The 27,943-nt window shown below is 38.2% G+C and overlaps 1 protein-coding gene and 1 pseudogene across 1 annotated transcript in view; both read left to right on the top strand.

Moving 5' to 3' along the window:
* The window catches only part of LOC111151718 (EF-hand calcium binding domain 5), a 119,408-nt gene that overhangs the window by 13,936 nt on the left and 77,529 nt on the right, over nucleotides 1–27,943 (top strand). The window contains exons 4-5 of the mRNA XM_022509880.1: nucleotides 7,111–7,672; nucleotides 26,551–26,707. Coding sequence (XP_022365588.1) covers nucleotides 7,111–7,672; nucleotides 26,551–26,707 — 719 coding nt within the window. The remainder of the gene's footprint in view (nucleotides 1–7,110; nucleotides 7,673–26,550; nucleotides 26,708–27,943) is intronic.
* Nucleotides 375–1,870, top strand: LOC111151408 (annotated as a pseudogene).

Here is a 27,943-nt window from a genome sequence, read left to right as displayed (position 1 = left end):
AGGAAATAAAAGTTATAAAAATTATAAAGAATAAAGTAGAAATGTTTCTTTTTTGCAGATAACATAATTGAATATAATATAAATATATTATATTTATTATATTAATATATTAAATATGTTATATTTATAACAAATATAAATTTAATAAGGTTTCTGCATACAAAGTCAATTTATAAGAAACACTTATAAGTGCATTACTTACTTTAATTGAGGGATGGTAACAGGGACCCTGTTTCTGCTCCTATTACCTGTGCCTGCTAACCTGTAGCTACCATGCATTAGTGCATCCATCCACGCTGGCAGGATAGTGTCCAGATGGCAATGCATGCTGGGGGCTCGGTTGCCTGGAACATGGCATCCAGCCTAATGGCCAGATGCCAAGTGACAAGACCATTGGGCAAGGAGATGATTCCTTCAACACCTTTTTCAGTGAGATGGATGCTGGCAAGTATGTGCCCAGGACAGTGTTTGTAGACCTGGAACCTACAGTTATTGATGAAGTTCACACTGGCACCTACCACCAGCACTTTAACCCTGAGAACCTCAACCCAGGCACGAAGTTGCTGCCTGAGAGCACTACATCATTGGCAAGGAGATCATTGGCCTTGTCTTGGACCGATTCAGAAACTGGGTGACCAGAGCACATGTCTTTAAGACTTCTTGATTTTCCACAGCTTTTGAGGCAGAACTGGCTCTGGGTTCACCTCCATACTGATGGAACATCTCTCTTTCAATTATGGCAAGAATTCCAAGCTGGAATTCTCCATTTACTCAGCCCCTCAGGTTTACATAGCTGTAGCTGAGCACTCACTCCCAACTCCACTCTAGAGCACTCTGACTGTGCCTTCATGGTAGACAAGGTTGTCTATGACAGCTACCACAGAAACCTCGATATTGGGGCACCTGGGTGGCTCAGTCGGCTAAGCATCCAGCTCTTGATTTTGGCTCAGGTCATGATCTCATGGTTGTGAGATCGAGCCCCACACTCACCAGGGAGTCTGCTTGAAAGATTCTCTCCCTCTGCCCCCCACCACTTACAAGTGCACATGTGCACTTCCCTCTCTCCTTTTCTCTCTCTCTTAAAAAAAAAAAAAAAGCCTTGATATTAAATGACCAAACTACACTAACCTCAACTACATTATTAGCCAGATTTTTCTTCCTTCACTGCTTCTCTCAGATTTGATGGAACCCTGAATGTTGATCTGACAGAATTCTAGACCAACCTGGTGTCCTATCCCTGTATCCACTTTCCTCTGGCCACATATGCCCTTGTCATCTCTGCTGAGAAAGCCTACCATGGCCAGCATTCTGTATCAGAGATCACCACTGTGTGCCTTGGTTTAGCCAGCCAGATGGTGAAATATGACCTTGGCATGGTAACTACATGGCTTGCTGCCTATGATTCCTCAAGATGTCAATGCCATTGCCACCATCAAGACCAAGTGAAGCAACCAGTTTGTGGACCAGTGCCTCACTGACTGCAAAGTTGGCCTAATTACCAGCCTCCTACTGTGGTACCTGGTAGAAATCCGGCCAAAGTATATAGTGAGCTGTGTGTATGCTGAGCAACACCATAGCCGTTGCTGAGGCCTGGGCTCACCTGGCCCATAAGTTTGACCTAATGTATGCCAAGTAGTATGCGGGTGAAGGCATGGAGGGAGGAGTGCTTTCTGAGCCCCATTAGGACATGGCTGCACTTGAGAAAGAGTATGAGGAGGTTGGTGTGGATTCTGTTGACGGAGAGGGTGAAGAAGGAGGAATACTAATTACCATTCCTTTCAGCCCTGTAGTTTGTCACACTCAGAACTTTAGCTTAAACATTTGCTGGCAAGCATTAAAGCTTTCTGGTTATATGGTCTTCACTTTTTAACTGTGATCATGTCTTACTTTTCTATGTGCACCTGTAAGATTTTTCCATGTCTCAAAGTAAAGGTTTTAAGAAAGAAAGAAAAAAAAATTATATGTATGTATATTAGCAAATAAATAATTAGAAAATAAAATATTTTAAATACCATTTTAATAGTATCAAAACCCCTTAACATCTAGAAATAAATCTAACTAAAAATGAGCAAAGCCTCAATACTGAAATTGTAAAGCTTTGCCAAAAGACATTAAAGATGTCCTAAACAAATGAAAAGATTTACCTGAGGACCAACAAAGATGGTGGAGGAGTAGGAGATCTTAGTTTCCTCTGGTCCCAGGAATTCATCTGGATAGCTATCAAATCATTCTGAACACCTGCAAACACAACTGGAGATCTGAGAAAAGAGTAAGTGCAACTCTACAAATAGAAAAGTGATCACTGTCTGCAAGGTAGGAGGTGTGGAGATGTGAATTCAAGGTGATATTTGGAGAGATAAGCTGTGGGGGGTACAGAGCCTCCATAAGCCAGCAGGGAGTGATTTCGCAGCAGAGCGCAAAATTGGAACTTTTAGAAGTCTGCTCCTGTGAGGGACATCCCTACCTGAAAGGCACTCGGGTGGTGAAGTGGGACAGAATCCTTGGTGGGACAGTATGGTCTTGGGGGTCACAGGGCGATTGGGGGGTGCCTGAGTGGGACAGAGTTCTCAGGCATTGGAAAGGGGAAGCTGCCTGAAATCAGTGAGCCCAGGAGTGAGCTTTCAGTTTGGTGTTGGCATATACCATGAACCCCAGCATGATTGGGTGACTGCTCTGCCAGTAGGGGTCCAGCAAGCAACAGAACTGTAGGGAGACACCCCCTTCCTCCCCTGGGAGGAGTGGCGTGGGTGCACACCATAGGAATTTGCAGGGTTTGGAAACTCGAAATGGGGTCATGTGCATGAGATAGAAATGCTCAGTCACAGGCTGGGTGAGCATAGAGTGTGGACAGAGACCAGGGAGACAGGAGTGATTGACTGCTTTTTCTGAAGGCGCGCTGAGGAGCGAGTCCCTGAGCTTTCCTCTCTAGAGCTGGAGATTGGGAGGCCGCTGTTTTCATTCTCATCTTCTAAAGTAGTGCAGAAAATCTTCAATGAACAAAAGCCACACAGAGAAACCAGAGAAGATGACTTAGCCTGGCCCCTGGCAAGAGGGGTGCAATTCTACCCAGGCAAAGACACCTGGGAATCAATGCAAGATGCCCCACCTCACATTGCCAAAAACATCCAGAAAAGACCAAGTTTACCGATCATAGAGAACTACAAAACTCCAGTGCTAAGGCAAAATAGTATATAAAATTCATGTTTTTCCCCCCACAATTCTTTAGTCTTTCAATTTTAACTTTTTTCTCCCCCTTTTTAAAAAATTTTTTTCTCCCCTTTTTCAACCAATTTCTTATTTTACCAACTCGTTTTTTAAAAATCTCTTTAAATTTTCATTTTTACAGTTACATTCTATCCTTTCATGGTGTTTAATTTAATTTTTGTACCTATATATTTTTCTTTCTTTACAATTTGGGATGCAGTTTTTTCTAACAAACAGACCAAAATACACCCAGAATCTAGTGCATGACTGTTCTCTTCACTTGCCTGATCATATTCTCATTTTCTTCTCCTTCACCTCCTCCTCCTCCTTCTTTTTCCTTTGTTAAGTCTTTTTTAAATTTTCATCTTTACAGTTACATTCTACCCTTTCATTGTATTTAATTTTATTTTGTATATGTATGTTTTTCTTTCTTTACAATTTTGGAGTTTAGTTTTTTCTAACAAACAGACCAAAATACACTCAGGATATAGTATATTGTTCTGTTCACATCTCTGTTTATATTCCTTGTTTTTTCCTTTTTTTTTTTTTTTTTTGTTTTAACTTTTATTTTTAGTTACATTCTATCCTTTCATTGTATTTGATTTTATTTTTGTACATGTGTAAGTTTTTCTTTCTTGACAATTTTGGAATCTGGTTTTCTAAGGGGGAAAAAAAGACCAAAATACACGCAGAATCCAGTGTATTGCTCTATTCTGCTCACACGTCTCATTATATTCTCTTTTTTTCTTTTTAATTTTTTTTCAGTTTCAAATCTCTTCTGATTTGTTTAATGTATATTTCTCTTGGGTCATTGTTGCCATTTTAGTATTTTGTTCTCTTGCTCATCTATTCTTCTCTGGACAGAATGACAAGATGGGAAAACTCACCTCAAAAAAAAAAAAAAAAAAAGAACAAGAGGCGGTATAACTGCCAGGGACCTAATCAGTATGGACATAAGTAAAATGTCAGAACTAAGGTTCAGAATAACAATTATTAAGATACTAGCGGGGCTTGAAAAAAGCATAGAAGACACTAGAGAATCCCTTTCTGGAGAAATAAAAGAACTAAAATATAACCAAGTTGAAATTAAAAAGGCTATTAATGAGATGCAATAAAAATTGGAGGCTCTGACTGTGAGGATAAATGAGGCAGAAGAGAGAATTAGTGATATAAAAGACCAAATGATGGAGAATAAAGAAGCTGGGGAAAAAAGAGAAAAACAACTATTGGATCACAAGGGGAGAACTCAAGAGATAAGTGATACCATAAGACAAAACAATATTAGAATAATTGGAATCCCAGAAGAAGATGAAAGAGAAGTGGGGGAAGTATATTGGAGCAAATTATAGTGGAGAATTTCCCCAATTTGGGGAAGGAAACAGGCATCAAAATCCAGGAGGCACAGAGACCCCCACTCAAAATCAATAAAAATATATAATAGTGAAACTTATAAATCTCAGTGACAGAGAAAATCCTGAAAGCAGCTCAGGATGAGAGGTCTGTAACATACAATGGTAGAAATAAATTGGCAGCAAACCTATCCACAGAGACCTGGCAGACCAGAAAGGACTGGCATGATATATTCAGAGCACTAAATGAGAAAAATATGCATCCAAGAATACTATATCCAGCTAGGCTGTCATTGAAAATAGAAGAAGAGATAAAAAGCTTCCAGGACAAACAAAAACTAAAAGAATTTACAAACACCAAACCAGCCCTACAGGAAATATTGAAAGGGATCCTCTAAGCAAAGAGAGAGCCTAAAAGTAACATAGACCAGAAAGGTCACCTTACAGGTAACAGTAACAGTAACAGTCACCTTACAGGCAATATAATGGCACTAAATTCATATCTTTCAATAGTTACCCTGAATGTAAATGGGCTAAATGCCCCAATCAAAAGACACAGGTATCAGAATGGATAAAAAAACAAAAAACAAAAAACAAAAGACACCAAGATCCATTGATACACTGTCTGCAGGAGACTAATTTTAGACCCGAAGACACCTCCAGATTCAAAGTGAGGGGGTGGAAAACAATTTACCATGCTAATGGACATCAAAAGAAAGCTGGGGTGGGAATCCTTATATCAGATAAATTAGATTTTAAGCCAAAGACTATAATAAGAGATGAGGAAGGACACTATGTCATACCAAAAGGGTCTGTCCAACAAGAAGATCTAACAATTTTAAATATCTATATGCCCAACATGGTAGCAGCCAATTATATGACCCAATTAATAACAAAATCAAAGAAACACATTGACAATAATACAATAATAGTAGGGTAAATATGAAGGGATGGAATAGGATTGTAAAGATGAAATTTTAAAAAGATTTTTAAAAAGGAACTGATAAGAAGTTGGTTGAAAAAAAGAAAGAAAAAATAAAAAAAAAAAAGAGGGAGAGAAAATGTGATCAGGGGGACTAGAACAAAGCCATATACTAGATTTAGGGTATATTTTGGTCTGTTAGAAGAAGCTGTATCCTCAAATTTTAAAGAAAGAAAAACTTATATATATATAAAAAATAAGGTTAAGTACAATGAAGGGATAGAATATGACTATAAAAATTAAAATTAAAAAAGATTTTTTAAAAGGTACTGATAAGATGTTGGTTAAAACAGGAAAGAGGAAAAATTCAAATAAAGTAGAAAAAGAAAAAAATAAAGAAAATTTTAAAAATTTAACTTTGAGGGACTCAAGAATCATGGGGAAAAAAACCCATGAATTCTATGTGCTGTATTCCCCTAGCTCAGGAGTTCCACAGTTCTCATTGATCAAACTTGGTCTTGGCTGGATGTTCTTGCTGATCTCCTGGGAGAGGGGTCTGTTGCAGGGATTCTTAAGTGTCTTTGCCTGAGGTGGAATTGTGCCACCCTTGCCAGGAGCCAAGCTAAGTAACCTGCTTGGGTTCGCGCTCAGGAGCTTTTGTTCCCTGAACACTTTCTGTACTGCTTTGGAGGACAGGAATGAAGATGGCAGCCTCCCAATCTCTTGCCCAGAGGAGCCGAGAGCTTGGGGCCCCACTCCTCAGTGTGCCCTCAGAGAAAAGCAGTCAATCCCTGCCGTCTCCCTGGTCTCCAGCCACACTCTGTGCTCACCCAGCCTGGTCTCCAGCCACACTCTGTGCTCACCCAGCCTGTGACCAAGCTTTTCTATCTCTGGTGCGCATGACGCCGTTTGGTCTCCAAACCCAGCAGATTCCTGCACTGCACTCCCGCACCGCTCCTCCTGGAGGATGAAGAAGGTGACTCTCTCCAGATCTGCAACTTATGGGGACCCTACTCAAAGAGCAGTAGCCCAACTGTGCCTCAGATCACAGTTTATGGCAACCCCGAGCTGAGAGTTCACTCTTCGGCTCTGTCTCTGTAGCCGGCTTCCCCGCTCCAATACCTGGGAGCTCTGCCACACTCTGGTATCCCTGGTCTTTCTGTGACCCCGAGGGACCTGAGACCACACTGTCCCCATGAGGGCTCCACCCCACACTTAGCTCTGGAGCGATGTCCGTTAGTGGCGCAGACTTCTAAAAGTTCTGATTTTATGCTCCATGGCTGTACTGCTTCCTGGGAGCCGGCCCCTCTCTCCATGGTCTTTCCTCCCATATATCGCCTCAGATTCCCTTCCCCGGACATCCTACCTTCCAGAAAGTGGTCGCTTTTCTGTTCCTAGAATTGCTGCTCTTCTTCTCTTTGATCTCCTGTTGAGTTTGTAGGTGTTCAGAATGGTTTGATAACTATCTAGCTGAATTCCTGGGACCCGACGGAATTTAGTTCTCCTACTCCTCCACCATCTTGCTCTGGCCGGGGAGGGGGGCGGGATGGGACTTTTTCTCCTAACAATATTCTAAAGTAAAAGATTAAAATCTACTTCTAATATTTCTTACATTTCACTTTTTTTCTTCCTCAGGAATGCACCTGGAAGAGCAGACAGAAACCTCAGTGTGTTCAATAAAGGCCTCAAAGAATTTGGTGGTTAGAAAACCTGCAAAAGTGATTTTCAATATAGATCCAGCCCCACTGAATTCAAAGCTAGAACAGCCATGGAAGAAAAAATGTCTTGAAAGATTGGAAGCAAAAGCCCGGGCAATGCAGCAGAAAATAATAGACAAGGATAATCTGAAGAAAGAACAAGAAAAAAAGGCTGAAAAAAAACTCCCCAGTGATAATTTGGCCAAAGAGTGGTTTAATGCTGACAACGTGACCCTGAACACTCGTGCATATTTGCTTGACAAACTTCTGCCTACCTTAGTTCCTGGAGTGGAAAAAATGTTAATGCAAGTGGAAAAGAAGCAGCTTTGGGCAGAGGTTGGTAATACAACCAGGTTTAATCCAATTAATCATTTGGGGGAATACTTAATGAGAAATAATCCTTATTATATCAAAGACTCAGGAATGTCTGGTTATCAAAGGATGATGAGAGATGTCACAGAAGACCTGAAGATTCATGTTCCCAACACTACTGGCAACAGGTAAATTTTTTTATATTTTCAGTTGATGATCTAGATCCTTACATTGAAAGCAAGTAGAATAATAACATAATCATACAAATAGGGCTTAAATAATTTTGTAATTATTCAGAAAGTATTTATTGAGCTGCTAGTATATGTGTCACCATTTATAAGGCACTATGAAGATTAATGAAGCATATTAAAGAAATTCCTTGGATTCATGGATTTAGTTACTCACTATGATCTAAGGTATATATTTATTTGTTTATCTTCTGTCTCTCTGCACTGGAAAATAAGCTATATAAGAGTAGGAACTTTTTAAAAATTTAACTTCTCAGATAGGCCATCTATTCACTTGGTTCAAAAGTCAAAATATATAGTTATACAATGAGAAGTTCCTCTCCCATTCTTATCATCCATCTACCCAGTACTTGACCGCTGCCATAAATAATGGCTATTCTTCATTTTCAGTGGATTTTTCCAGTTTCTTTATACGTACAGAAGCAAATGCAAATATAGCTTCTAAATTTTCTTCCTTTTATATAAGACCATCTGACTGAGTTACAAATATTTTCTTCTGTTTTTTACTTGCTATTTACATCTTGTCATACAGAAGATATTTTATTTCTATGTGGTTGAATTTATTTACTTTCATTTTATGGTTTCTAGATTTCCAGTTATTGTTATTTTCAAGATAGTAAAATAATACTTCTATTTTTTTCTTGAAATTTTTATTATTTTAATTCCCATTTTAAGTATTGATCCATTTGGAATTACATTATCCTAATGTAAGATGTAAAATATGAATCCAACTTTTTCTTTTCCAAATGGCTATGTAGTGTTCCCAATGACAATTGTCAAATAGTCTATTTTGCCCCGCTGTTTGAAACTTTATTACTAAATTCTTGTATATTTTGGAGTGTATGTCTGCATTTTTCTATCCTATCCCATTGACTATCTCCCTATTCACGCACCACAGTGCACTGCTTTAATCACTGAGGCTTTTAAAGATATAGTCGGTCCCTGACTTACAATGATTCCACTTACTGATTTTTTGGTTTTATGTTGGTGTGAAAGTGGTATGTGTTCAGTAGAAATCATACTCTGAATTTTGAATTTTGATCTTTTCCTGGACCAACAAAATGCAGTATGATGCTCTCTTGTGATGCAGGGCAGTGGCAGTGAGCCACAGCTCCTGGTCAGCCACAAAATCCATACACTTAAAGTGACTCTGTACCCATATACCATTCTGTTTTTCACTTTCAGTACAGTAGTCAATCAATTACATGAGATAGTCTACACTTTATAAAACAGGTACTTGTTAGATGATTTTGCTCACTGTAAACTAATTTAAGTGTTCTGAACACATTTTAAATGGGCTCAATACAACTATGATGTTGAGTGGGTTAGGTGTATTAAATGCATTTTCTACTTAGGATATTTTCCATTTATGATGGGTTTATTGGGACATACCCCTATCATAAGTTGAGGAAGCTCTGTATTTCAATAATTTTCAATGCTGGTCCCCATTATTTACTCCTTTATTCTGATATTATTGCTTTTTTTAAAAAAGATTTTATTTATTTGAGAGAGAGAGAAAGAGAGCATTCACACAGAGGGAGAGGGTGAAGCAGACTCCCCACTGAGCAGGGAGCCCAACAGGGGACTAGATCCCAGGACCCTAAGATCATGACCTGAGCTGAAGGCAGATGCTTAACTGACTAAGCCACCTAGGGGCCCCATGTTTTTGCTTTTTAATATAAATTTTAGGATTGAGTCATCTACTTGGAAAAAAAAAAAAGGAGAACAGCAAAACAAACCTTATAGGAATTTCATTGAAATTTGTTTAAATTTATTTATTAACTTAGGGAAAATCAACATCTTTAATGACAAGTGTTTCTATCTGAGAACATATGTCTTTCCATTTGCTCCTCTTATTTTGTATCCATCATTGTTGCCTTAAAGTTTTTTTCATTTAAGCTTGCATCTCTTTTTAGATGTATTACTAGTCACCTTATTATTTTTTTAAGATTTTATTTATTTATTTGACAGACAGATATCACAAATGGGCAGAGAGGCAGGCAGAGAGAGAGGAAGGGAAGCAGGGTCTCCCCTGAGCAGAGAGCCTGATACAGGGCTTAATCCCAGGACTCTGAAAGCATGACCTGAACCAAAGGCAGAGGCTTACCCCACCAAGCCACCCCGGCACCCCTACTTTATTATTGCTTATTGACATTGTAAATGGGACTTTCTTTCATTACATTTTCTATCTATATGTAGTTTGAATACATGAAAACTATAAAATTCTGAAAATCTTCGTTCTATGCTACCTTACTGAGTTCCATCATTAATAGAAAAAATATTTTTTATTTTTATTAAAAGACTTATTTATTTATTTGAGTGAGAAAGAGAGAAAGTGTGCATATGATTGGGGAGGAGCAGAGGAAGAGGGTGAAAGTATTTGAAGCAGACTCCTCACTGAGTGTGGCGCCAGACACTGAGCTTGATCCCATGACCGTGAGATCATGACTGAGCCAAAACCAAGGATTGATGCTTAACCAACTGAGGCACCCAGGCGCCCCTATTTATAGAAAAATTTTAGTTGATTATTTGGATTTTTCTAGAAAGGAAACCTTATCTGAAAATAATAGGCATTTTCCTTCTTTGTTTTCAATTTTTATGTTTGTAATATCTTCCTCTAACCTCGTTATATTGGCAATTACTTCCAATGAATGTTAAATAATAATGATGATATGGACATCCTTGTCCTGTTTTGGACTTTAGTAGGGATGATTTTTGTATTATTGCCTCATCATGAGCAGTTTTTTAAAGCTATATATTAATACCATAACTCTACTTTATTTGGATCTGAAAAAGATGTATTTTATTACATTAGAAAAAAATGTGCAGGGCACCTGAGTGGCTCGGTCAGTTAAGTGTCTGACTCTTCATTTGGCCCTGGAATAACTTGATCCTGAAAAATCTTTAGAGAAAACATGATGAGGAACCCTCAACTGCACACACTGCAATGGCAGAGAAAAGGATAACTGTTCTATTGGAGTTTTTTGGTTTCTCTATTATTTATTTCTGCTCTAATCTTTTTTATTTCCTTCCTTTTGCTGGGTTTGGGTTTTGATCTTCTTTTTCTAACCCCTTTAAAGAGTGATTTTTTAAAAAAGATATTATTTATTTATTTATTTATTTATTTATTTATTTATTTTTGAGAGAGAGAAAGAGCATGTGCAAGTGGGGTGAGGAGCAAAGGGGGAAGGACAAGCAGAGTCCGTGCATGGAGCCCAATGTGGGGCTGGATATCATGACCCTGAGATCATGACCTGAGCTAAAATCAAGAGTCAGACACTTAACCCACTGAGCCAGTTTTTAAAGAACAAGAATGATTGTTAATTTTGTCAAATGCTTGTTCAACATCTATGGAGATGATCATTTGGTTTTCACCTTAGACCTGTTGATAATGAATTTTGTTAATAGATTTCCTAATTTTGAGCTATGGAAATTCCTGGAATAACTCCCGCTTGATTGCTTTGTATTTGGTTACATTGAAATATGCCTCCTACTAATAAACCAAAATAAATGTTTAATTCTTTCCTTTTAATTACAAGTTTTCAGAATATTATATATCTCTATGTCTCTATGTGTCTACTTATCTATCTTCTATCTATAGGTGCCTGGAGGAACAACAAATTAAAGATTTCTTGGGGGTTTCCTGGGTGGTTCAATCAGTTAAGCATCTGCCTTTGGCTCAGGGTCCTGGAATGGAGCCCTGCCTTGGGTTGTCATCTTGGCGGGGAACCTGCTTCTTCCTCTCCCTCTGTTTGCTGTTCTGCTTACTTGTGCTCTCTCTCTACCTGTCAAATAAATAAATAATATATTTAAACAAACAAACAAACAAACAAAAATGTTTTTAAAAAACATTTTTTGGGGGGGGGATGTTTCCTTTTGAGTATCATTGTAGACACACTGATTTTAATATATATTCAAGGCATTTTAATCCATTATAGTTACTTTTTCTTTTTGATCCTCAACTTGACCCAACTTTGGCTCCTGTGTTCTTCCAACCTTACTCCTTTAGTCTTTGAAAGCTTCTTGCAATTTTTAAAAAGGATTCGTAGCTACTTTTAAAGGAAATCACTCATCTGGGAGCTAGGAATGCTCATAAATATTGTATTATCATTGCTTCTAGGCTCTTTCAGTACTAACAAATATAATTTTTAAAAATAGGGGCGCCTGGATGACCCAGTCGTTAAGTGTCTGCCTTCAGCTTGGGTCATGATCCCAGGATCCTGGGATCGAGTTTGCATGGGGCTCCCTGCTCAGTGGGAAGCCTGCTTCTCCCCTCCCACTCCCCCTGCTTGTGTTCCCTGTCTCACTGTCTCTCTCTCTGTCAAATAGGTAAATAAAATCTTAAAAAAATAAAAAATAAAAATATGAGCGAATATTAGATAATTTCATATCAAACACAATGTTTCAGGTTTTTTACCTAATTCCTTGATTTTATATTTATATCTCTTTTTTCCCCTAAAAATCTTGGCTCCTAACAACATTGACAAAATTAGTTGTCTTATCCTACAATTTACATAAAATAGTTTCAAAATAATAATACCAACAATCCCAATAAAAGAACTATTAGATTTATTTGCAGATATTTTGTCCTGAAACATATTCTTCTAAGTATGTGTGTATGACAAATGAAACCATGCAACAACTAGGAGAAACCAGGGATTAATTTCCTTTATTACCAGAGAAAAGCCTTTCTTTAAAAAAGATTTTATTTATTTATTTGACACAGAGCGAGAGATCACAAGTAGGTAGAGAGGCAGGCAGAGAGAGAGAGGGGGAAGCAGGCTCCCCGCCGAGCAGAGAGCTGGATGCGGGGTTCGATCCCAGAACTCGGAGATCATGACCTGAGCTGAAGAAAGAGGCTTAATCCACTGAGCCACGCAGGTGCCCCGAGAAAACCTTTTAAACCATGACTCAAAATCATGAAATTATTGCTAAATTTGATTACATAAAAATTAAAGGGTTTTTGCCTGAGAAATTGAGTCACAATTACTCAATTTTGTTGTTGTAGTACAAAAGTAGTTATACACAATAGGTAAATGAATAAGCATGGCTGAGTTCTAATAAAACTTTATTTGTGAATACTAAAATGTGTCATAGATTTTCTACTATGCCACAAAATGTTATTCTTATTTTGATATTCTATTTTAGGGCACCTGGGTGGCTCGGTGGGTTGGGCCGCTGCCTTCGGCTCGGGTCATGATCTCAGGGTCCTGGGATCGAGTCCCGCGTTGGGCTCTCTGCTCAGCGGGGAGCCTGCTTCCCTCTCTCTCTCTGCCTGCCTCTCTGTGTACTTGTGATCTTTCTCTGACAAATAAATAAATAAAATCTTTAAAAAAAAATAAATAAAAATAAAAACTATTTTAAAATGTAGCAGCCAATCTAAGCTGTTGAGTGGTACAATATCAGGCAGCAGGCCAGTTTGGGCCTTAAGCCCTAGTCTAGATAACATCTGGGTCTCTTCCAGATCTTAAAACAACAAAACAAGACAAAAATAAGACACTTTGAATGTCTGATTCTCTTCCTGAATCTTCATACTTTCCTTCTAATATCTTCTGGCATAAATACTTGTGCTAAAATTTATAAAAGAACGTAAAATTCTTTATGATTTCTTTCAGTGTTCCTCCTATAGGGTAAGTAACTAATCAGAAGTTTAGAATAACAATTCTTTTGAAATTAAGTACATATATACCACTAGAATAAAGCAAGAGATATGTACAGAACTCTTCCTTTGTTTTATTTTATGTATTTTATGTGTGGACATGGAATTTTAATTTTCCATTGGAATAGTCTTTCTCAGAGTGTGGTTGCCTATGAATGAAATCAGGATGACCTGGATGTTTGGTTAAAAATGCAGGTTCCTAGCTTCTTCCTCAGATCTTCTGAATCAGAACCTTTAGGCATGCACTGAGAACAAGTTCCACAGGAGGTTATTATGCACCCTAAAAAAAGCTTCAAAACCAATTATTCAGAGAAGCCAAATTAAAGGAGTTTTAGTACTAATGAGAAGTTCCAACAGCAGCAGGGAGCAGTGTCATTAAATTTAATAAATAGCTTAAAGAACATTTCTGTCCACCATCTGTTCTTGCAGAGCAATAAATTAGATTTGTATTTAGACCTAGTGCCATAAAAATACTTAAAATTTGGGAACTGATGTCAAGGCTGTATATCAATACATTGAGAAATGCTTCCTCCTATTAGGGATGTGTAAATCTCAATCAGCACATTAAAGTCGGCATTTATCAATAACTGTGATAAGAATAGTGACTGGCACACTAGGACTCTGGTCTAGGTCTCATTGCCAACAAATGACATGACACAAGAGGGTTAGTTTATTTCACTGATGCTTCTTGAATTGGGAGTTTGAATAGTTGGGGTCATTTGAAGCTTGATGAGAACCCTAGTTTCTTTTTTTCTTTCTTTTTCTCTTTCAGTTTTTTAAATTCATTTAAGTAATCTCTACACCCCAGGTGGGACTCAAACACACAACCCCGAAATCAAGAGTCACACGCTCTTGCGACTGAGCTGGCCAGGTGCCCCAGAGCCCTAGTTTCCACTGGAGCAATGCTGTTGTAGGAATCTCATGCAAGAGTTAAAGGAATCAAAGATGCTTTGTTTGCCTGGATGGTCAGGATTAGGGCTTGATCTCTTTCTGGCAAAAATTCAAGATCTGTGTATCAACATATGACAGTGTCAAGCATCTGCAGAATATTCAGAAATCCTGGGATCCTTTACAACAGTACAATATCTATTGACTTAAAGCTCGGATACACAGCAATCTTAGCTAAAGTAGTCTTGCTTTTAAATTCTCTGAACTATATCATTGTTTGTGTCATCTTTAGTCCATTAGAGAGTTTTGAAGTCCATTTGTATTAGTAATGAGAGTTTTTCTTATTTATATCCAAGGAAAAAGATGAATAAAATTTTTGTTTGGTTTGTCAAGACTTTATCCTCTTGTGATGATGTTAAATTATCCCTTTGCCTCAACCTGGTCCAAAAATTTTTCATCTGACTACTTCCCTGGATAAAAAGGGATTTGTTTCTGTTTGGTGTCTAAGAACCATAGATAGGGAAGATACTCCTTACTGATTTGGGACAATTTTTATAGTGGTAGCTGCTTGTCTGAAAAATAAAATATCACTGTTGTTTGTAAGTTTTACATATGCAGTATACCTTTATTGCTTTTCATCGACGTTTCTGAATGACAGATTAAGAATTAAAGTGGACTTTAATTCTTTTTTTAAAATTCCTTTTCAGCGTAACAGAATTCATTGTTTATGTACCACACCCAGTGCTCCATGCAATATGTGCCCTCCATAATACCCACCACCTGGCTCCCCCAACCTCCCACCCCCTGCCCCTTCAAAACCCTCAGATTGTTTTTCAGAGTCCATAGTCTCTCATGGTTCATCTCCCCTTCCAATTTCCCTCAACTCCCTTCTCCTCTCCATCTCCCTATGTCCTCCATGTTATTTGTTATGCTCCACAAATAAGTGAAACCATATGATAATTGACTCTCTCTGCTTGACTTATTTCACTCAGCATAATCTCTTCCAGTCCTGTCCATGTTGATACAAAAGTTGGGTATCCATCCTTTCTGATGGAGGCATAATACTCCATAATGTATATGGACCACATCTTCCTTATCCATTCGTCTGTCAAAGAGCATCTTGGTTCTATCAGACACATGAAAAAATGTTCATCATCACTAGCCATCAGGGAGATTCAAATTAAAACCACATTGAGATACCACCTTACACCAGTTAGAATGGCCAAAATTAGCAAGACAGGAAACAACGTGTGTTGGAGAGGATGTGGAGAAAGGGGAGCCCTCTTACACTGTTGGTGGGAATGCAAGTTGGTGCAGCCACTTTGGAGAACAGTGTGGAGATTCCTCAAGAAATTAAAAATAGAGCTTCCCTATGACCCTGCAATTGCACTACTGGGTATTTACCCCAAAGATACAGATGTAGTGAAAAGAAGGGCCATCTGTCCCCCAATGTTTAAAGTGGACTTTAATTCTTACATGTAATTTTGCAAAACTGATAAGGTTATGTTTGTGTCATTTTGTTCATATTTTCTTTTCTTTTAACATCTATTTCAGTATCTTTTCCCTCTAAAACCTGATTCCTTCCATGCTTGGGAATGCATATTTTATAAGTCACAACTACCTCATTGTGAATTGATAATGAAAGATATTTGTTAGGGTGCCTGGGTGGCTCAGTCGGTTAAGCATCTGCCTTCAGCTCAGGTCATGATCCCAGAGTCCTGGGGTCTAGTCCCACACTGGGCTCCCTGCTCAGTGGGGAATCTGCTTGTCCCTCTTTCCCACCCCCATGCTCATGCTTTCTCTCAAATAAATAAATAAATCTTTAAAAAAAGAAAGAAAAGTATTTTTTCTTTTTTTTAATTTTTATTTTTAAGATTTTGTTTTTAAGTAATCTCTACACCCAACATGGGGCTTGAACTTACAACCCTGAGATCAAGAGTCTCATTCTGGAAAGTATTTGCTCTTAAAATAGGATTATAGGGGCACCTGGGTGGCTCAGTCAGTTGAGCGTCTGCCTTCTGCTCAGGTCAGGATCCCAGAAACCTGGGATGAATGCCCAAGTTGGGCTCTCTGCTCGACGGAGAGACTGTTCCTCCCTCTTCTCCCTGCTTGTACTCTCTGTTGATATCTCTGTGTGTCTCTCTTTCTCTCTCTCTCAAATAAATAAATAAATAAATAAATAAATAAATAAATAAATAAAATCTTTTAAAAAATAGAATTACAGGCTTTTTAAAAAAGATTTTATTTATTTATTTGACAGGTAGAGATCACAAGTAGGCAGAGAGGCAGGCAGAGAGAGAGGGGAAGGGAAGTAGGCTCCCTGCTGAGCAGAGATCTCGATTCGGGGCTCAATCCCAGGACTCTGAGATCATGACCTGAGCTGAAGGCAGAGGCTTAACCCACTGAGCCACCCAGGCGTCCCAGAATTAGACTTTCAATAGACTGATTATGGTGGTGGTTACACATATTTACACATATGTTTAAATTTATACAACTATGTCCCAAAAAAGGTCAATTTTACTATATGATATTTAAAAAAATAAAAAATTTAAACAGTAAAAAAACTACACAGATGTAATTACTAATGGATTAAAATAAAAAAATTTTTAAATCACAGATATTATTATTATTAATGTTCGAACTTAACACTATTCCAGAGAAGTGGGGCCTCTTATACTATAAATTTCTTCACTTTAACCCACTGAGCCACTCAGGCACCCCTAGTTTTAGCCTTTTAAATATAATTTTTCTCTATAAAACAAACAAACCCCCAAATGTCTAATTTATGCTTACAATACACCAGCTACTAGGACTTGGCAAGAGTAAGGGAATGTTTCTTCCTTGATATGGATCTTCTGCAGTTGCCAGGAGACAGTGACTTCCTAGACAGATGTCTGTCTGCTCATACTCCACACCAGATGTCACCTCTCTAGAGAGCCAAACCCTGGTGCTTATATTATGCTAGGAAATCCCAAAGGTGCTTCTCCCACAGGTGATATTATTAATATCAATCATTTTGTTGATTTGTATTGAATATCATAGTTTATCAATCTAGTAAAACAGGTTATGCCAAAAGTGAGTGGCTAGATAAGGAAAATGCTTTTTTTAATAGTGTTTGACTATTCTATCCAATGGTGTGTGGTAGGACTTCATCAAACAGGTTCTACTTTTATTCAACCTGAAACATAATAATAATTTATATACATGGGCTAGTTTCACATCTATCTCTAAACCACTTTGTTGCATCTGTATATATCCCATTATGAAGTACTTAGAAATTGAAGTACTTGTTGGCTGAGAAATCATGATCTCCTTGGATGTTATCCTAATATTCTACAAACACACATCCTATAACCTGATGTTGAATGGGTCCATGGTCTTGCTTCAGTGGCATAGGACATTCCTAATGTTAAAAAGACTGAGATGAAGTTCCTGAGTCAAATTCCTATAGCTGGGGCTGGATATCTTGTATAATGCCTGAGAGCATGGTGCCTAGAGTAAGATTGTCCAAGTTGTCCATAAATTCCTAGGATTTGCCAGATAAAACTTTTGATTCATCTGAAACTATTCAGTAACTGTTATCCTCAGAAGAAAATAGGATTCATTTTCTCTTTATAGAAGAGAACAGACTGAAGACCTTATGGGATGCTTCATTTGTTTTTACATCCTCTGCCTGACCTCAGTCCTATACCTTCAAAACAGATGCTCTCCAGGACTCCAGTGGGAAACATCCAGGGGGAAATGCCCTCTGCCTTGCTCATACTCTTCCAGGAAGGTGGTTCAGTTGGAACTCAACTACCTCATTTGGAAATAGAAATCTTCACCATGAAGGCCAGCTTCAAAACTTGCAGGCACTAGATCTGATGTACCCAGCATGCAGTGATTTCATTCATCTGGGCTAGATAGGTGGCATTCTTTATGTACATCAATTTTATTATCTCTTACATATCAACTAATCAAAACCACTAGCCAGATACCCTCTCCTCTAATCCAGAGTGCAAGCTTTCTATGTCTAGAACAACATTCCCTTCCTTTTTCTTGCTGGACAATTTTTCCTGTGCTTTAAGAATCAGCCCAAGTATCTGGGCACCTAGGTGGTGCAGACTTTTGAAGGTCAGACTCTTGGTTTTGGCTCAGGTCCTGATCAGGATTGTGAGATCAGGCTCAATGCTCAGTTCAGAGTCTGCTTAGGATGCTCTCTGCCCCACCCCCACCCCCACCCCTACCCCTGAGCTTGCCCTTGCCCTGTCTCTCTCTCAAACAAACAAACAAACAAATAAATAATAAAAAAGAATCAGCCCTAGTATCACTTCCTCTGGGATACATTCTGTCACATCTGCTTTGGATTACCTACTCTTCCTTTATATTTCTCGAGCACCTGTAGGCTCGTGTCAGCCTTTAGCACATTACAGTGTAATTGTTGATTTACCTTCCCATAATTTCTTTGAAGACAAGGACTATTTTTCTATCACATCTATGTTTCCAACACTGAGCACAATGCTTGGCATGATAATATTTGTTATCTAACAAATATCAAATTTTGGTTAGATAAATTAATAACAGATTTATTGAGGAGTCTTCACTCAGTTAATCAGTATTTGTTGCATAATTACCAAGTGCTCCATGTTGAGCCATACCTTATAGGGAAAAATTACAAAATTTGGTTCTTGTCATGAGGAACTTACACACTCGAGTTGAAGAACTATAACTAAAACATAGCTAAATTTATCAAAGCAGGTGTCCATGTACATTTTCCCCACTTCCAACACATTTCTCAATCTGTTCTATCTGGCCTTCATTCCAGGCTCTCTTCAATAAATGTCTCTTACTGAGATCACAATGTTCTCCATGTTTCTAGGCCTAATGGAAAGTTTGCAATCCTCATCTTACTTGGCCTCTTACCAGATCTAGTGCCTGCAATGTTGACCATTTCCTCCTTGAGATACTCTTTCCTTTCCCTTCCATGTTATTATTCTTTAGTTATTTTCCTTCCACCTCTTTTTAGTCCTTCTCAACATCCTGTGCCGGCTCATTCTCTGCCATCTGATCTTCAAATATTAAGATTCCTGAAGTTGTGGTTCTCCGATCACTCCCAAATCATCCTTGAGTGCTCTCATTTCAACACATGACTTCAGCTACCATCTATATCTTCATACTCTTAGATTTATATCTCTAGTCTAAATGCCTTTTTTGAGCTTCAGACCAGTATGTGCAACTATTTAGTATCTGTACTTGGATATTTCACAAGCACTTCAGTTTCAAAAGTCATTGTCTTTCTTGGTTGTGCATCAAGATTTTGAAGGCCAAACCCAAGAGATGAACCTTGACACCTTCTGCTTCCTCACTATGTACTTCTCATTGATCATTAAGTCCTGTGGATTTTACCTCCTCTCAAATTTTCTCATTTCCGATCTTCCCTGCTGCCGTCACCCTAGTCTAAGCTACTATCAGGTTTCACCTTCGCTATTGCCACAGTCTCCTAATTAATGTTTCCATTCACTCTTGTCCTCTTGCAGTCTATTCATTGCTTATAACTGAAGTGATTTTTTATTTTTTTTAATTTTTGGGTTTTTTTAAAGATTTTATTCATTTGACAGATAGAGATCACAAGTAGGCAGAGAGAGAGGAAGGGAAGCAGGCTCCCTGCTGAGCAGAGAGCCCGATGTGGGGCTCGATCTCAGGACCCGGAGATCATGACCAGAGCCGAAGGCAGAGGCTTTAACCCACTGAGCCACCAAGGTGCCCCCTGAAGTGATTTTTTAAAAAGATTAATCTTCTGGGACACCTGGGTGGCTCAGTCATTAAATGTCTGCCTTTGGCTCAGGTCATAATCCCAGGATCTTGGAATCAAGCCCCGAATCAGGCTCCCTGCTCAGCGGGGAGCCTGCTTCACCCTCTCCTACTCCCACTGCTTGTGTTCCCTTTCTTCAAATAAATAAAATCTTTTTAAAAAAAAGTTCATCTTCTGCCCATTTCTTAACTGGATTTTTAATTTTTGGGGTGTTGAGTTTGATAAATTCTTTATAGATTTTTGGATACTAGCCCTTTATCCAATATGTTGTTTGAAAATACCTTTTCCCATTCTGTAGGTTGCCTTTTAGTTTTGTTGATTGTTCCCTTGCTGTGCAGAAGCTTTTTATCTTGATGAAGTTCCGATAGTTTATTTTTGCTTTTTTTTCCTCTTGCCCCCAGAGACATGTCTAGTAAGAAGTTGCTGTGGCTGAGACGCCTGGGTGGCTCAATCAGTTAAGCAGCTGCCTTCAGCTCAGGTCATGATCCCAGGGTCCTGGGATGGAGTCCCACATTGGGCTCCCAGCTCAACCGGGAGCCTGCTTCTCCCTCTACCTGCTGCTCTCCCTACTTGTGGTCACTTGCTCTTTCTCGCTCTCTGATAAATAAAATCTTAAAAAGAAGAAGTTGCTGTGGCCAAGGTCACAGAGGTTGCTGTCTGTGTTCTTCTCAAGGATTTTGATAGTTCCCTTTCTCACATTTAGGTCTTCCGTCCATTTTGAATTTATTTTTGTGTGTGGTGTAAGAAAGTGGTCCAGTTTCATTCTTCTGCATGTGGCTGTCCAATATTCTCAACACCATTTGTTGAAGAGACTTTTTCCATGAATATCCTTTCCTACTTTGTTGAAGATTAGTTGACCATAGAGTTGAGGGTCCCTTTGTGGGTTCTCTATTCTGTTCCGTTGATCTATATGTCTGTTTTTGTGCCGCTACCATACTATCTTGATGATTACAGCTCTGTAATAGAACTTGAAGTCCAGAATTGTGATGCCTCCGCTTTCGTTTTCTTTTCCAATATTCCTTTGGCTATTTGGGGGTCTTTTATGGTTCCATACAAATTTTAGGATTGTGTGTTCCAACTCTGTGAAAAATGCTGGTGTTATTTTGATAGAGATTGCATTGAATGTGTAGATTGCTTTGGGTAGTGTAGACATCCATGAGCATGGAATATTTTTTTATTTTTTTGTGTCTTCTTCAATTTCTTTAATAAGTATTCTATAGTTTTCAGAGTAGAGATCTTTTTACCTCTTTGACTAGGTTTATTCCTGGGTATCTTATGGTTTGGGTGCACTTGTAAATTGGGTCAGTTCCTTGATTTCTCTTTCTGCTGCTCCATTATTGGTGTACAGAAATGCAACAGATTTCTGTGCATCAATTTTATATCTTGTGACTTTGCTGAATTCTTGTGTCAGTTCTGGCAATTTTTTGGTGGGTTTTTTGGGTTTTCTACAAAGATTATCTTTAAAAAGTTAATCTTATCATGTTTTTCCCAAATGTGGAAATTTTCAAGGTTCTCTATTTACTCTTAGGATAAAGACTAAAATCCCTAACTAGGCCTATAAGACTTTCCTTGTATTACCTACTGGTCCCTAACTTACCTGGCTGCTGCCTCTCTTCTTCTCACATTCCGTACTCCAGGCACATAGGATTACTTTCAGTTTTCAAACATATTATGCTTCTTTCCATATCGGGGTTTTATATGTCATTCCCGCTGTATCATTCTTCTTCTTCCTCTTTATTTTATGTTACCAATTCCTTCCGGTTTGGCTCATACACCATTTCACTGTGAAATTGTTCTCTTATATGCTCTCTCATTGCATCGTGTGTTTCTCCTTTACTGCATTGATCACAGTTGTAATGGTTGTTTCCCCGCTATAATGTAAGCCAGGAACTATAAGCCATATTCATCTTCACATCTCTAGTATCTAATGTTGCTTTATGTAAGTAAAGCTCAATAAATATTTGTTAAATGAATTAATCAACTTATTCTAATCCTGTTTTTGCTTTCATGATGAAAGCTTTCTTGTATGTGTGTTTTGCTTTTTTGTTCTTGTCTTTAGATACATATGATTATTATAAAATATGTCTTAATTTGGGGTAATTGAGCATTTAATTTTGAAGTCTTTGGAATTAACTATCAGTATTTAATGGGGAAGCTATGATAAATATTTTTCATCATTTTATAAAATTCTAAATAGGTATAATCTGTTCAAATATCATTGATTACTTACTTTTTTTCTTAATAAGATATATGTTGAATATACAAAATATTAGAATTAAGTAAGTATAATAATTAAGTAGACACATGTCATATATGGATTTTTATAGGAATACTCATCACAGAAATAATATAGACATCTTCCAACAACGGCAAGAAGTCCAGTTTAGCTTTTTGGAACTAAGATCACCAGAACTTAAAAACCAACAAACAAAAACTGAATTTATTAACTTGCCAGGCAAGGCAATATACAGCAATGAAGAATTCACTGACTAGTTTGCAGGGGGGGGGATATTCAGAAATTTTAAAAAGTGTTTTAAAACTTTTAAATTTAAAAAAGTGTTTTAAAAAGTGAAAATTCAGAAATTTTAAAACGTTTTTTAAAAAGTTTAAAAAGAGATTTATAATGTTTGTACTTATAACAATGGAAAACTATCACACTGTACAGGACAGAATGAATCCATAGGTTTGTACATGATTGATTAAAACAAATCCCGTTATTCAGCAGTCCGAAAAGAGTCTTCAATTAGGTCCAGTTGATGGTATACTGGGGTCACTCAAAATTTATGGTCAGTTCTTCACATCAGCTAGTTAGAACTGATTCTTGATGAAATACAACATTCAGTTTTAATAAAATAAAGGCAAATGCTGCTCTAAGAGGAAGGTGTTCCTTGTACTGCTTGGATGAATGAATAGAATTTGGATTATCATAACTAGGATGGGGAACATTTTTACTTCTATTTTTTTTTTTTTGGGCGGGGGGTGGGGAGGACAGGTAGAGGAAGAAGAAGAGAGAATCTTAAGCAGGCTCCATGCACAGCATGGATCCCAACATGGGGCTTGATCTCAAAACCCTGAGATCGTGACCTAAGCCCAATTCAAGAGTCAGATGCTTAACCGACTGAGCCACCCAAGTGCTCCTACATCTATTTTGTAATCAGTTAGATTTATACTGTGCCTTTCTTTAAAACATCTCAAAAACACTTATTAAGATGGGGAATCTTTTCTTATTTAGCTTTTGCTACACAACAAAATGCCTCAAAACTTGGTGGCCTAAATCAATAATAATTTATTGGCTCATGATTTTGTGGGTTGATAACTTTGGGCTGAGCTTATGGCTCATTTCTGCTCCACATCGTATCAATTGGACTCACTCGTACACTGAAGTAAGATGTTGGCTGTTTACAAAAGTAATGGCAATAACTGGATCATCGTCCAGCAGGCTAGCATAGGCCCAGCGCCAACATGGTGGTGGAAGGTACTCTAAGGTCAACAAAATAGGGCTAGCTCCGATGTTCAAACATTTTTCTTTTTCTTTTCTTTTTTTCCCCACTTTTGTTGTGATATAATTGTTAACATTTTCCAACACTCTGCATGCATCATGTTCGCTAACGACCCATTAGCCAAAGCAAGTCAGTTGGCCACAGCCAGACACAAAGGATGCAGAAATAGATTCTATCTCTCAATGGGAGGAGCTGCAAATCAGGTTGCCTACAAATGGACATGTGCACAGGAATGGAAAGAATTTGTGACCATTTTTGCATTTTACCATGTTTTAAATGTGGATTTATACTTAGATCTGCTTGTAGTTTATGTCTACCCTACATTATGCAAAGAATTTCGAATGCTATAAAGTTCTGTTGATTGATGTACATATATATCCTCATGAGATAATGCAGACCACAGAAGAGGAATTTTATTCGCTCCTGAATGAGTTACATAATCAACTTAAAATCCATTTGGATTATATTTAGAGTCTCATGTACAGTGGCCCTGAAATACAAACTAGCCTTTGTTTCTTAACGAGAGGGAGGAAATGATGTCTGAGCAGAGACCTAAAGGATGTGGAGGATCTGGTGAAACAAAGAGAGGGAGAAAAGTATTTTAGGCAGATGGAAACATGACAGAAACCCAGGTTTCTGGTTTCAAACCAGGTTTGTTGATCCATTTTTATATTTCACTGATTGGTACTCATGAGAATTTGGAGATACCCAGTACTTATTATGCAATATTGTTTACTTTTCTTGTTCTGCATTGGACCCTAATCTTTATAATGGCAATCCATAGCAGGTACCCAAGGAATGTTTTCATAATGAATGAGTAACTGATTGACTTAGTGAGTAACTGAGTGTTTGAATGAAGAAAGGTACAGACAAAGAATAGAAAGTCATGCAAGAATGAAGATAGTGGGGGCACCTGGGTGGCTCAGTGGGTTAAAGCCTCTGCCTTTGGCTCAGGTCATGATCTCAGGATCCTGGGATCGAGCTCCGCAGCGGGCATTCTGCTCAGCAGGGAGCCTGCTTCTTCCTCTCTCTCTGCCTGCCTCTGCCTACTTGTGATCTCTGTGATCTTTGTCTGTCAAGTAAATTAATAAAATCTTAAAAAAAAAAAAAAGAATGACAAGAGTGGGTGCCTGGGTGGCTCAGTTAGTTAAGTGTCTGCCTTTGGCTCAGGTCGTGATCCCATGGTCCTGGGATGGAGCCTACACTGGACTCCCTGCTTGGCAGTTGTGGGGGGGAGAGGAGTCAGCTTCTCTCTCTACTCCTCCCCCTTGCTTGTGATCTCTCTCTCTCTCTCTCTCTCTCTCAGGTAAATAAAATCTTTTTTTTTTTTTTTTAAGAATGCAGTTAGAAATTGGGGAGAATGCTGTATAGAGATAAGGAAGAGGGAAAAGGAGTACAGAGGGAGAAGGAGAGGAAGAGATAGGTAAGGCAGCAGAGGGAGAAAGAGTGGTGGACGGACTGGAGAGCCAGCAGAGAAGGGACTGGTGGAACTGAGATCAATGGTGGAGATTTGGCTGCTTCTCATTTGCATCAGAGAAACTTAGCACTTCCTTTAAAATCCTAATTTATCTTCCAGCAGCTCAGAAACACGTCCTTCTGTACTATTAAGCCACTTCCATATTTTTATTTTCAAGCTTCAAAGTTTATTTTTGAAGGCCTGTTTACCTTGAGAATTTTGAAGGCCTTATATGGGCATAATAAAGAAATGACAGATTTTGATTGATTCTGTTGGATTATTAGAGGTATCCAATTTGCTTGTCCTAACTGAAAAGTCTTTTGCATTTCTAAATCTGTCAGATCACCTTAGTCTTTTTTCTTTGAAAGATGAAGACCTGCTTCAAACAAATTGTATTTGAAAACAGCAGCTATTTTGGTTATTCTGAGTTATTTTGGTGTTTCAATCAAAACCAGGTCAGGGGTTTTGAAGTCCTAAAAGGGATTATGAATATGGGAACAATTAAAATCATGATACTTTCTCCATTTCCAACCTGGGTGATGTAGCTCTATCTGATAACTATTATGCTTAGAGGCTGTCAAAGTGTTTGACTCTAGATGTTTAAAGGAAATATATATTCCTAGACAGAAATCAAAAGTTTGAGCCGAGGCATCAGAATCACCTAAGATACTGGTTATAAATGCAACTTCTAGGCTTCCACTCTAGGCTCGGAATTAGAATCTTTCCAGATGATTTCTGTGTCCTGAGAAGAGAGAGCCCCACCACTACAAGGCCTTAGTGCATTCAGCTTTGCTTTTAGGTATATATGGAAGCTTATAGGGCTATTTTTAGTATTTCTTACGTATTGTATTTTGTTAGTAAAATAAGGCCCACCTTTATAAAAAGTCAAATAATACTAGAAGACAGCTTATGATTTAGCCAAATTCAGTAAGTGCTGGGAGGAGGAAGGGTCACTTCAAGCCTAAATTAAGAAAGATCTCATGGAGGGTGGAGGCGGGTGCCTGGGTGGCTCAGTCGGTTAAGAGTCTGCCTTCAGTCCATGTCATGATCTTAGGGTCTTGGGATCAAGCTTGGAATCAGGCTCTGTGCTCAGCAGGGAGTCTGCTTGTCCCTATCCCTCTCCCTCTGTGCTCTTGCTCTCTCTTTCTCTCTCAAATAAATAAATAAAATCTTAAAAAAAAAAAAAAGGAAGATCTCATGGAGTAAAGACAGGAACAAAGTTTGTTTTTTTATTTTTTATTTTATTTTTAAGATTTATTTATTTATTTGACAGAGAGCAAAAGCAAGAGGGGAAGGGGATGAGGAAGAGAGAATCTTAAGCAGACTCCGCATTGATCATGGAGCGCCAAGCAAGCCTGATCTCATGACCCTGAGATCACCAACTGAGCTGAAATCAAGAGTCAGAGGTTTAACCGACGGAGCCATCCAGGGGCCTCTCTCGAGGCTTTGAATTCTTCTTTTCTGCCATTTGAACAATGTGAATATGTCTGAACTCAATATGTCTTTTATTTCAACATCCTTTAGAATAAGCAAGATGAAGGAGAAGATTAAACAGAAACAAGAACAAAGACAATGCATAACAGAAGTCAAAGTTCAGGTGGCCAATACAAGGAAGCAGGCTCTGCAGGAACAGTTCAGTGAATGGATGGTAGATCCCAAAGGAATGATTCCCCTGGCAGTGGTAAGAAAGGAGGATATTGTGAAGGGTAAGTGGGGTGGGTGATAAGAGGATGACTGCTGCAATATTGAGTGGAGTGCTAAAAATGCACATCTAAATTTTCAGTCTTGCTGAGGTAAGCTGCTGACTCCTGACCTGTCTAGTCCATGAGAGTTAATTTCTTCAATTTTTTCTTGAGCATTAAAAAAAAAAGAAAAAGATTCTAGGTAGATTTCTAAAATATTGACTCTGGCTGAGGTTCCCAAATTCTTCATAATGGATAGACATAGCTTTCATTTATTTCTTTGTTTTTGTTTGTTTGTTTGTTTGTATGTAGGTCAACAGTCACTTCTGTAGACTAAGAGCCTGTGTCTTTTAGATTCAGAAAACAACTGTATTCTAACAGTTATGATCTCAGGGTCTTGGGATGGAGCCCTGCATCGGGCTCCCTGCTCAGCAGGAAGCCTACTTCTCCCTCTTCCTTTGTAGCTCCCCTTAGTTGTGGGCTTTCTTTCTCTTTCTTTCTGACTCTCTCTGTCAAATAAATAAATAAATAAAATCTTTTTTTAAAAAATGGGTAAAAGACCCGAATACTTCGTCAAAGACATACAGATGGCAAATAAGCATATGAAAACAAGCTACACATTTGTCATCAAGGAAATGAAAATTAAAACAGTGAGATACCACCACACACCTATCAGAATGGTCAAAATCTGGAAACCTGACAACACCAAATGCTGACCAAGATGCACAGCCACTGGTGGGAATTGTTGGTGATGACGCAAAATGGTATAACCACTTTGGAAAACAGTTTGCAATTTCTTATAAAACCAAACATACTCTTACTATACAAGCCAACTACCATGCTTATTGGTATTTAGCTGAAGGTGTTGGAAACTAATGTCCACAGAAAAACCTACATGTGGGTGTTTAGAGTAGCTTTTTTCATAATTGCCAAAACTTCAAAACACCAAGATTTCCCTCAGTAGTTGAAAGGATAAATAAACTGTGGTACATCCAAACAATGGAATATTATTCAGCACTAAAAAGAAATCAGCTTAAAAAATAATAATAAAATAAAAATAAAAATAAATGAGCTATCAAGCCATGAAAAGACAGAGAAGAACTTTAAATGTGTATTATTAAGTGAAAGGGGCCAATGTGAAAAGGCTATATATTGTATGATTCCAACTTTATGACATTCTGGAAAAGGCTAAAACTGTGGAGACAGTGAAAAGAGCAATGATGAAGGAATGAAGG

Source organism: Enhydra lutris, unplaced genomic scaffold (assembly GCF_002288905.1).
Source record: "Enhydra lutris kenyoni isolate GAN:26980312 unplaced genomic scaffold, ASM228890v2 scaffoldscaffold26, whole genome shotgun sequence".
NCBI classification, from domain to species: Eukaryota; Metazoa; Chordata; class Mammalia; order Carnivora; family Mustelidae; genus Enhydra; species Enhydra lutris.
Note: the sequence above shows the minus strand (reverse complement) of the source record. Positions and strands in the feature narration are given on the sequence as shown.